Here is an 11,747-nt window from a genome sequence, read left to right on the forward strand (position 1 = left end):
CTAACCTTACCTAGCCAAACACAAACCTAATAACCTTACCTAGCCAAACACAAACCTAATAACCTTACCTGGCCAAACACAAACCTAATAACCTTACCTGGCCAAACACAAACCTAATAACCTTACCTGGCCAAACACAAACCTAATAACCTTACCTGGCCAAACACAAACCTAATAACCTTACCTAGCCAAACACTAACCTAATAACCTTACCTGGCCAAACACAAACCTAATAACCTTACCTGGCCAAACACAAACCTAATAACCTTACCTAGCCAAACACAAACTGTGGTCTTTTATATAAAATGATGCGTTTAAAAAACAACATAAACTCCTCCTCCTCCTCTGCTGTGATTGGCTTTCGCCTCTCTCTATATATCTCTCCTGATTGGTTGTCTGCTCTCCTCTCTCCCAATTGGCTGTGGTGTAGGAGTCGTACGTGTGGAAGATGTATCAGGAACGATGTTGGGACTTCTTCCCTGCCGGCGACTGCTTCCGCAAGCAGTATGAAGACCAGCTTGGATAACTCCCCTCTCCTCTGTGTGCAACCGCCAGGGAGAGAGAAGAACAGAGGAGGAGGAAAGGAGGGAGAGAGGAAGGAGGGGGCAGGTGGGAGAGGAGAGGGTTACAATTCTAGGAAGATCGGTGGTCCCTTTCTCTCTCTCCTTCTCTGTGTTTCTCTCTCTTTTCCCTCGAAGCTATGCACCCTTCAACTGCACTATTCTTACTGTTACCGCGACAACTAGAGATTTCGATGAAATTATTTTGACAGAGATAGACCTAAGACGGAGATGGACGGTGGAGTCACTGAGGACGCGTCAGAGCGAGACAATAAAAGAAGTCTGGGCCTTGTTTTATCGCTGTAAATACAATACCTTGGCCTTTTCTTTGCCTGTATAAAATAGCCTTGACTACCCCACCTGTTACACATGCAGCTGCCTTGTCCGTCTCGCTGAACACCGTAGAACACTTGATCTGGATCGAGGAGAGCCTGTATCCTACCACATATATATATATATAGTTTCAAAAAGGATACAAAAGTATTCATAACTTATTTATTAACGTGGTGGTGTATTATTATTTATGCTGCCCATACCAGACGTCTGGTATTCAGATTTGAGATTGTAGGGAAGAAAGAGACGATTTCATTGACGATTTGAAGTAGTGCTTCGGGTGTCCACTAGAGGCAATCACTCTCTCTTCCGCGCTGCACAAACGTTCAACCCTGACACCTTAATTACAACCACCACCATGACCCACATGTGATTGACAGCTGTCAGTGAGATGATGGATGACCTGCCCCACTGTGTCACGGCAGGGGGGTCCACACTTTAAAGTCTTACCAGTCTTGACTAGCACTATGAGGTTCCTTTTTGCTGTTAAGATGACACAAAAACACACACACACACACACACACACACACACACACACACACACACACACACACACACACACACACACTCTCACAGAGGACACCCAGTTTCTGTCTTTATTATTTATATAAAGATCCACTTGTAGGATGGCGACTATCGTGTTCGCGCCAGGTGGTTGACTGTTCGGTTTGTGACCCTATATTTCTCGCGAGTGCATTGAAATAAGAATTTCAGGTGTTTCAAATGTACCCACGTTGGCCTCCGTGCCGCGCCTACAACTGACAAAGGACTAGGTCGCCCTTGTGGCCTTGCTGACATATTTTACATAAATTATAGATGCATATATATACACAAATATATGTATATATATATAAATATATTTTATTCTTTTTTTGGGGGCGTAGAATTCAGAACAATTAACCCCTTCCTTGCAACCTTAGTTGGAGGTGAAATATACACTTATTATTTATGAACTGACCTTGTGTTCCTAATAAGGGCAACAGGAAGTGATGTATCAAATTTCACACTCGGTTTGTAGATTTAGCTTTGGTGTTTTTACGAGTTGTGTTTTTATGACAGGGAGGAAAAGAGACAAAAAACAGCATATAACTTTTTAATTTTTTCGTCAGTGCTTCTCAATTTAAGAGCAAGCGACGAGCCAATCGCACGGACAGGCATTGTCTGGCGTTGCCACGGTGGAAGGCATACCCACCTAGTCTCTCGCTCCCATCTTGAGTTTCAACATCTAGCCATCATCAGACGTAATGAATCATATCTTGATTCAATTTACGTCAAGTTTGTTGATTGGGGGGCGTGTCCTGGTGTGCGCGTCTCAAGCCACAGACTAGCTTAGCACCGCTGACCAGAGAGCCCTGCGACTGAACCTCGTGTTTCAAACCAAGATAAATAAAAACAGATTATTTTAAGATGACCTGCGTGTCGACTTCCTGTCCCTTCTTTTCTTTCTGTCTTTCTCTCTTGTTCCTTGTGGTTGCTATCCTGCAGTGATGTGATTATCAGTTTCAGAAGATCTGATATCAACTGTAGGTGGCAGGCTTTGGTGGATCTATGGTGCTTTGCCTCCCTAATTTACAAATTCCTAAGATATAACGCAATGTACATTATAAATGTATAGATATCTCTTTTTGCTTTTCCACACCACCCTGCAACTACCTCTTACCCCCAATACGTCCTCTACCCAGGTGAAAATATCTAGTCCCGCGAAATGGTAGTGGTTAATACAAATAATGCATAGGCTTGCGACCCCTGCTGTTTAAAAAGGCAAGGTACATATTTTTTATGCAGGCAAATCAGGCGTGAATAAAAACCAAGCAAGCATCTGAGAATCAACATGTCAGTATCACCACCTGATATCTGCTACAAACTATATATAATACTCAATAATCAGGTAAGCCTCAATGGGTGCCAGTTTTATGTATTTTTTTTAGGAAAAGTGGGCACATTCACTAGTAAACTGTTCATCCATGCCTCAAAAAGGTTTTACTTTTTTAAGCATGGGGAATGAAATTAGAGGTGGGATAGACAGTGATAGTGGTTTCTCAGCAATGGAATTGTCTTTCTCCTCCATGAAAAGGACATTGTAAGATGGGTGTGGTTAGCTCTATATAGCCATACAGAATCTAAATACCGTCTGATACTATATAGAGCTGTATTTCAGACTGCATCCATTATATCTATCTATCCATCTATCAATCTATATATATATGAAGAGAGGAAGAGAGCAGTCCCAACATGTTTTGAAAGGGAATCAACTCTTAAATCAAGCCAATTGATTAATAGGAATCATAGCTGTAACTGAACTGTAACTGTACAACCCCCTCTAATATGACATTTGAACTTATGACATTACAAATACAAAATATCATCCAATGAATATTATTGTATAGTCTTGAGTCATCAATAGTTGGACTTCATGTGATAATTCAAAGTTTGAAATTTTTTAAAATGTCTTTAAAACCTATAAAAATTAGTTACATTTGCCATAAAAATGTACAAAAGGCAGTAACAAACTAACACAAATATATTGGCAATCCCAGACTCATCCTTAACTAATTTATAAAGGTTCAGGTACATTAAAAGCTGAATGTTTTTGATTAACTAACTACAATAGCATAACATGCTAAAGCGAAACATCAGTCATTGTTGCCATATTGACATTGAAAGAACAGTTTATAACATGCCTCATACAAATTACAAAACAAAATGTCAGTTCACAGGCAGACAGTTCACAGGCAGACGGTTACAGGCACAAGAACATCTTAAAGGCACAACACATAAGAAGCAAAACTCCCTGAGATTCCTGAACAAATGGCACATTTAACAACCTGTCAATATGAACATATTTGAAAGATTAAGCATGAATATTATATGTTTGGAAGGCCTTTTGTTCATAACTTGTCTGAGGGCAAAGGCGTCAGTTACGTTTGGGCTAATTTCCCATGATGCACTATGGTTTGGTATTAGAGTAGGCTTGGCAAATTTTGATCGAGAGTAGCTGCAGCCAAGGTATTGTTACGCGAGGAAGCAGTGCATCATGGGTAATGACCACCCCACACATCGATCTTGGCTAGCTAGCTTCACTTTGGCTTATACTGAACAAAGATTAAGTGTGTTTATTATGTTTGGCTTTAACAGGATTTAGGAAGGTACCAGGAAAGCTGCTTGTGCGAGTAATATAAAAAAGGTAAACTAGGTTACAATCCTGAAAAATCTTTACGTTGCATCATTTGCAGGGTAGTCGTACCAGGTATCAAACGATTGTCTTGAGCTCCCACTGGTCATTGAAGTATCTGCACAATTCAGTGTTAATGTACATGTTGTTTAGTACAAGGTAGCTAATTATTTTCCCCATAATAACCAGGAATAAATTCAACAGTTGATAAGTTGAGTCGGAATGACACAAAAAAATAACTGACTATTGCTAATGTTCAAACCGACCTCTGGACACTAAAATATGACAATGGTGGCCACACATGGTAAAAGTAAAAGGGCCCCCGTTTATACTTTAACTTAAATATACCAACTTCTGGGCGGACTCTCACCCGTCCGGCTGATTTTGAAATGGTTTGAAATTTCTAAATTAGAAGCCCCTTTAAGTAAGCAATCACACACACACACACACACACACACACACACACACACACACACACACACACACACACACACACACACACACACACACACACACACACACACACACACACACACACACACTAATAAGTACCAGCAGTTGCGACACATTCAGTGAATCCAAAAGAACACATGTACTCCAGCAGCTTGTAGGCAAGGCTCCTCTGTAAGGAACCAGACTGAGAACATATAACCAGGCTGGACCCGTGTCGGCACAGGGTGGTGTGTAAAACGGTACAGGACAGAGAGCAGGAGACACTGCTGCACGAGAACACATCCAATAGTCACGTCCAAAGCCGCGGCTGCCCGGCCGACAACAGCAACCAATCAGACGGTGCCCTTGCCAACTGGCCCACCCTACGGCAGTTGGCTTCAGCCAATCACATGGCTGTCTGTTCGGAGCAATCGAGTGAATTCTGGTGAGAAAAAAAAAAAGGGTGTAAAGGAATATCCAGTAGCTCCTTTAATCTTAACAGTTATGGCTTATATTTACTGTTAAACAAGGGTTACATTGTTTTGTTTTTTTAATTTTCAGTCAACCTTCAAGACAGTATTTTACCACCCGGGCCCTGTTTCAAGGAGCAGGTTAGGATATGTTTCAGTTAAAACCAGAACTTTGATTCAAGCATCGTTAATCTCAACCTCGGGTTGTCTTGGATAGGTTGAACCTGAAAACGTGTCAAAGTCATCATCCATCACACCCTGAAAATAGAATCAGGGAATGCTCAAGCTGTCATTGTTATTTCAGTGCTTTTAACAGGACAGTACAAACTGTACAAGCCCAGAGAAATCCGTAACACCGCATCAAATAAGCTGAAAAAATACAGAAACTTTGTCTAGACACAAAAAGTAGTAGAATTGTAGACGTAGAAATGAACGTAACCATTATTGGACATGAAGGACTCACCCTGCATCTCCGTCTCCTGGCCGGTGCTGTCGGCCACCGAGCCCGTCTTCGAGCCCTCCCTGCTGGGCACGCCGCCGGGGCAGGGGGTGTTGGTCGGGCCCGGCAGGCCGGGGCTGCCGTTGGGGCTGGGGGCGGCGAGGTCGGCCCGTTTGTCAGCGCCTCTCGGGGCCTTCTTGCCGTCGACCGCGTCCATCTTCACCAGGCACAGCGTCTGCAGCAGTCCCATACTGTCAAAGTCCTCGCCGGAGCACTCCCCCCTGCGCTTCAGCAGCTCCAACACCTGGGGGGGGGGGGGAGAGATAGAGTTAGAGGGAGAGGACTTTGTGTAATGCCGCGTTCCCACTGCAGGGTGCGGTAGGGTTCGGTTCGCCTCAGTCCGGGAGGGAGGGGGCGGTATAGCCCAGCTCAGTTCCGAGGTCGCGTTTCCACCGCCGACAGTTCCCCTTATGGTAGGCCGGATGTCGATCGCCGCGGCAGCCACGTCAACATCGTAAACAACGTCTTCCTCCCCAAGAATGCAGAGGAACGTCTCCACCTCCTTGTTCGCCCAAGCAAGCGTTTTACGCGACGTGTTCATTGTAAAGAATAATACCTCGAGGCTACTGTTTGTTTGTTTTTATCCCCACGTCGCCCGGAAGTGACGGTTCTGTCGACCAATCAACGGAGGGGGTGTGTAGCTGGAATTTTCCGGTACCTTTTCAGGCGTCTCGTCTCGTTTTCAGTACCCCAACGGAGGAGTACTGAGGGCAAAACGAGTACGGCTCAGTCCGGGTCACGCCCACTTTTGGCGGTGGAAACGCAATCCGTACCGCACCTTTGCGAACCGAACCGTACCGCACCCTGCAGTGGAAACGCGGCATTATAGAGAGAGAGGTGAGGGGTGTGTCTACAAAAAACAACGCGTGGAACTCATCCAACACGTGACCGCAAAAAACAGACGCACCTTGATGTACTTGTAAGACTTGAGTTCACTGAGGTTCTCTTCCAGGAAGAGCAGGTACAGAGCCAGGTCGTCCCATTGGCCGCCGGGCCGGGGCAGAACGCTGACGGTGGGCAGCGATTGGTACGTGTCCAGGAAGGAGGCGTTTCCGATGCAGAGGAGGGGGCGGAGACCGGCGTAGATGACCACGGGAACCAACGCGGAGAACAGCACCAGGTTGACGAGACTGAAAACAAACCCGATTTAAAACACAGCCCTTGTCCAGCCCTACCTCTGTTGTTTAACCAGACAATCATCTCCCTGCAATATCAATGTTCGAGCGAACATCGAGCCCCACTCATCGAAACCACCCCTACAAACAATGAAACCAAAAGAAGCCCAGCGGACTGACCAGAGCAGGGAGAAGACCCCCACGGCGATCAGCTTGCACTGCACCTTCTCCGGGACCGTGGGGTCGTCCACCAGGAGGCCGGTGCGCAGCGAGCAGCCGAACTCGTCGGTGAGGGAGGCCAGCCGCAGGTAGTAGCCCAGGTACACGCACGCGCACAGCAGGATGAGCAGCGTGGCTCCGCGGCACACCAGGTACCGGACCAGCACCCCTCGGGAGCAGCGCTTGGTCACCAGGTACTTCTCCACCAGGGGGTACATGAAGCAGCCGTCGGTGGGGTCGCTGGAGAGAGGGGGTGGAGGAGGGAGAGAGGGGGTGGAGGAGGGAGAGAGGGGGTGGAGGAGGGAGAGACGAGGGGGTGGAGGAGGGAGAGAGGGGGTGGAGGAGGGAGAGAGGGGGTGGAGGAGGGGGAGACCAGCGTTTGCTTATTGGGATGTGAAACCGCGGGTAAACTTACATTGTCGGATCGACCTCGCGACCACCAGTTACACAGAGAACTGAAGTTACGTTTCCCCATACTCCGAATGTGCTATTAATATATTTAACACACAACATATATAATAATAAAATGATAGTGCAAAAAAGACAAGAACAAATAAACAACATTTACAGACAGACTATCAAAGACTACATAATGGAGAACAGATTATTCACAGTGTTAGTTTCAGTTATTATTACTATTCACAGAATAGTTACTGTATCATGACTATTGAGACACTTTTATCCAAAGAGGTAGGGGTCAGGAGGCATGTTAAGGATGCCTACAAGTTAGGCTGTGGGACTTGTTTTTAGAGTGCTGAGTTACATCCCAAAGGTCAAATTTACTTCTACATTAAATAATTGTCGTAGGTACATCTTAGGTCTCTAAGGCATCGGCATGGTCCCCAGAAGCTGTTGTACTAGTTAAGGAGGGTTTGGACATATGTTCAGTAGTAACACTTTATAATAAGAGTTTATTAATTAACCCATAATGAATGACTCAATACAGTAACAGGCATTATGATATAGCATTCGCAAAGAGCTTTGCAATGCCGCCGGGGTAGCCCTCTTTCCAAGCAGGGGGGGGGGGGGGAGAGGGGGTACGGCGGCCGTGACTCGTTACATCTGGGATGCGATCGCGAATGAAACGAGGAGGGAGAGAGGGCGGGTCGCCGGTTTGGTTGCCGTGGTTACCCGTCAGATGAGGGCAGGTCGTGCGTGGCCATGCGCTTGGCCAGGGTGACGGCCCGGTTGTAGCAGCGGTCCAGCTCCTCCATGATGAAGCCGAGGTCCGACTGGAGCAGCGGCGCGGCGGTGAAGCGCCAGAACAGCGCCGGCGTGTACATCAGCACGGCCACCAGCAGCAGGATGTAGGGGAAGAACTGGGGACAAATCATACATCAGCACGGCCACCAGCAGCAGGATGTAGGGGAAGAACTGGGGACAAATCATACATCAGCACGGCCACCAGCAGCAGGATGTAGGGGAAGAACTGGGGGGCAAATCATACATCAGCACCGGCCACCAGCAGGAGGATGTAGGGGAAGAACTGGGGACAAATCAAACATCAGCACGGCCACCAGCAGCAGGACGTAGGGGAAGAACTGGGGACAAATCAAACATCAGCATCACCCGCCAGCAGCAGGATGTAGGGGAAGAACTGGGGACAAATCAAACATCAGCACGGCCACCAGCAGCAGGACGTAGGGGAAGAACTGGGGGGCAAATCATACGTCAGCATCACCCGCCAGCAGCGGGAGGACGTAGGGGAAGAACTGGGGACAAATCAAACATCAGCACGGCCACCAGCAGCAGGATGTAGGGGAAGAACTGGGGACAAATCAAACATCAGCACGGCCACCAGCAGCAGGACGTAGGGGAAGAACTGGGGACAAATCAAACATCAGCACGGCCACCAGCAGCAGGATGTAGGGGAAGAACTGGGGACAAATCAAACATCAGCACGGCCACCAGCAGCAGGATGTAGGGGAAGAACTGGGGACAAATCAAGCTGCTTTTAATCATATTGAAACGCAAGAAAAACTTAAAATTTTTGATGACTGCTAATTAAAACCAACAAAGAAAGTAAGTGTGAACATTTTTAAAGATAATATTTGATCAGCAGCTGTTGATGGGTTAAATTGGCGTGTGACGGTGGAAGCAGTTGCAATGCGTTCTTTGTGGTTCTACGTGTATGAACAGGTGGAAGTAGTTGACACCGCTTTCTAGGATGCAAATATATCAGCTGGAAATGTTATTATGAAAAGTTGAATTTATAACAGTAATGGATTAGGCAAACTAATGTCTTATTGAATTAATGTCTTTCAGCTCCACCTGGCCCAGCCAGACCTTGAGGCCTTGACACGCCTGTTCGTCTCAAACCAGCACTTCCAGTTCTGGTGATTCATAGCAGACAGATTGTAATTGTGTCTATTATTTGATTGGTAGTCATGTTGAAGGACACGTTGTCGTGCGAACATGTTGCTATGTAAATTAAACAGTTTAAACATTGTGGTTACAAAGGGGTTAGGTCTTGCATTAAGGAATGCAGGGCTATTTACCTTTTTGTATCCATTGTTCACTTAACAACTGATGTGTGAAGAGACACAGTGTGCGTGCGTGTCGTGCGTACCTTGTGCAGCCACAGGGGCAGTGCGTGTGTGTGCACCGAGGCCCAGCAATACGAGTCCACGTAGGCCGCCTGTCTCCACGAGAAGTTAGACGGAGCGAAGCAGCTGATCTGAGTTCCTGGAACACACGAATAAGCACAACATGCATCTGATCAGATGGATAGACCACAAGAATAATGTCATAATTATACAATCTTATTAAAACTATTTTGAACTATTAGCTACAGTGTAAAGATATATATAATTGACGTGGGCGCATTAGTGGCGAGGATTTGAATCCCTGCCAAAGGGTTATGGGTCCTCAATGTTTGCAGTCTACTTGTCAACATCTTTGAGCAATTCCTGCTCCTTAATCAACTGTCTCTGTACCGTGTAGACCATACCTTTTCCTTAATGAAAAGTCGGTGTATTCACTGTCTAACTCCTGCCGGCTCCTTAATGAACATTCTCTGTTATTCACTGTCCAAACCCTAGCATCTCCTTTTTGTCTTTCAATTTTAAGTTGCCAACCCGAGGTAGAGAGGGTTGACTGGCAACCGGAAGGTTGCACGTTTGATCCCCGGATCCTCCTAGGTGGGTATTTAGGTGACCCTCAGCAAGACACTTAACCCTAACTGCTCCCGACGAGCTGGCTGTCACCTTGTATGGCTGAGCCTGCCGGCGGGGGGTGAACGTCTGTATAAATGGGGGAACGATGGGCAATAATTAAGTAAGAACATCGCTTTGAGTGACAACTGGTTAGAAAAGCGCCCGTCTCTGTATTCACTGTATAACCCCTACTAGGTGCTTAATGACCCGTCATAGATCACCGGCTAAAACAGTGAACACACGGGGCTGTGGGGGAGGTCGACACTCACCGACGGACACTTCCTGTGCAAAGGCGAGCGAGATGAGGAGGAGAGGCAGGCCCACGGCCACGCAGGTCACCATCTTGTCCACGGCCAGCTCTGTGCGGATGTTCTGGTAGCGTGCCTGGGTCGGGTCCTTCAGCAGGAAGTCACTGAACACGTACTCGGTGGCGACATGAGCGATCGCCATCTCTGACCCACCTGCTGGCTGGACGACTGAGGAGGGGTCGTGCCCATGGGCGATTTAGTAAAGCCTTTAGTACACCCTTTCCAAAACAGACTACAACATAAATATCGCCAAATGGTGGATTATATACTCTTAAAAAATACTATACATGCCAGACAGGTTTCCAAAACTGAATGTGTTTTCGTGGTATTCATATTACTTAATAATATAACGTTTTTGTCTGAGACTTAACTCAAATTAAAGCATATAGCAATATTCTGACCCCACAAAGTCCAATAATTGGATAGAATATGCAGCTTGTTGGGGAAGAGGGCATTTGAGGCAAACAGCAATAACGCCTGGTCAGGGTCCATCTGCAGCACATTATACTTTTACTTTTACTTCAAACCAGACGCTTCCTCTTTAAACCAGACGCTGAGAAAGTTTATCGTATGTTCTACTTTGTACATAAAGTAGCTTTTAAATAGGTTTGAATGGGGACGATTCCACTAAAACCCTGGAATAATGTAATCAATGCAGCCCATGCCAGGAAGAACACTAGGTCTAAACAGATCGATAAACAGAATAATAATAGTTACAAGTTCAAGATCATTTGAATCTCAAATATGCAATAATTTCAACTCGATAGAAAGTGAATAATTATGAGTAGCCTTGTTTTCTACAGGTTTGGGAGACTCCTTGATATCATTTCACTACCAAAACAGACATGAGGAAAGACTGACTGTAAGAGAGACCTGCAACATGTAACCCGATATCTTCCGAGGCGGCAAGACATTGTCCCCATCTGTTTCAATGTTGGATCATATTCTATCCCCTCTTCTCTTAACTATAATGAACATCACGAGTACCTGGCGGGTGTTGAGGAGGCCGCCGGCTAAGAAAGATAAATCGATCTTGGTGAGAACTTCTTTATCGACTCTTCTGTATCCTGTTCGGATTGAAAGATTTCCACAAGAAGTCGAGGCGGGTCGATAACTGCACAGTAGCCTCAATAGATAATATGTTCCGTAAACAAAACAATAACAACATAAACTTTACAATTAATCTTCTTCCGGTCGAGTGCACAGCCTTTTCCTCCCCCCTTGGTATTTCTTTACCTTTGCCGTCAGGACCATACATCTGTTGAATAATCAGTTTCTACGAACTATATTACGTATGACCTGTTGTGATTGAAACTTGATTTATTTAACTGAACTTGGAAATGATGTCCGCATCAAAATAAAAAAGACAGATGTGGTCGTGCTTTCTTGTACCGCAAACCCCGCCTGTTTTATTTGGCCACGCCCCCTCCATCCGTCCTCTCAGCCAATTAGGAGCCGCCGTCTCGCCAGCACGCTGCTAATCA

General features: G+C 46.0%; 2 protein-coding genes and 1 long non-coding RNA gene across 12 annotated transcripts in view; 2 read left to right on the plus strand and 1 right to left on the minus strand.

Moving 5' to 3' along the window:
- ryr1b (ryanodine receptor 1b (skeletal)) overlaps nucleotides 1-2,304 on the plus strand; it is a 102,210-nt gene extending 99,906 nt beyond the window's left edge. For all 8 annotated transcript variants that reach the window (XM_060076432.1, XM_060076437.1, XM_060076439.1 and 5 more), the window contains one exon: nucleotides 431-2,304. In XM_060076432.1, the coding sequence (XP_059932415.1) occupies nucleotides 431-526 (96 nt within the window). In that variant the 3' untranslated portion in view covers nucleotides 527-2,304. The remainder of the gene's footprint in view (nucleotides 1-430) is intronic.
- On the minus strand, nucleotides 1,778-11,745 carry LOC132475330 (pannexin-1-like). 3 transcript variants are annotated; one of them, XM_060076466.1, is made up of 9 exons: nucleotides 11,500-11,745; nucleotides 11,251-11,330; nucleotides 10,225-10,431; nucleotides 9,370-9,485; nucleotides 7,932-8,119; nucleotides 6,762-7,040; nucleotides 6,374-6,596; nucleotides 5,431-5,710; nucleotides 1,778-4,939 (listed from the first exon to the last, which is right to left on the minus strand). In XM_060076466.1, exons 3-9 carry the CDS (start codon nucleotides 10,403-10,405, stop codon nucleotides 4,896-4,898), a joined length of 1,311 nt encoding a protein of 436 aa, XP_059932449.1. In that variant the 5' UTR covers nucleotides 10,406-10,431; nucleotides 11,251-11,330; nucleotides 11,500-11,745; the 3' UTR covers nucleotides 1,778-4,895. The 3 variants fall into 3 exon arrangements, with proteins under 3 accessions (XP_059932449.1, XP_059932446.1, XP_059932448.1); XM_060076463.1 differs by having other exon boundaries at nucleotides 11,251-11,389; XM_060076465.1 differs by having other exon boundaries at nucleotides 11,441-11,745.
- LOC132475356 (uncharacterized) lies at nucleotides 6,950-7,330 on the plus strand. Its single transcript, XR_009529868.1, has 2 exons — nucleotides 6,950-7,073; nucleotides 7,177-7,330. It is a non-coding gene; the product is annotated as an uncharacterized LOC132475356 (long non-coding RNA).
- Nucleotides 11,746-11,747: the final 2 nt, after the last annotated feature.

Source organism: Gadus macrocephalus, chromosome 16 (assembly GCF_031168955.1).
Source record: "Gadus macrocephalus chromosome 16, ASM3116895v1".
Classification (NCBI taxonomy): domain Eukaryota; kingdom Metazoa; phylum Chordata; class Actinopteri; order Gadiformes; family Gadidae; genus Gadus; species Gadus macrocephalus.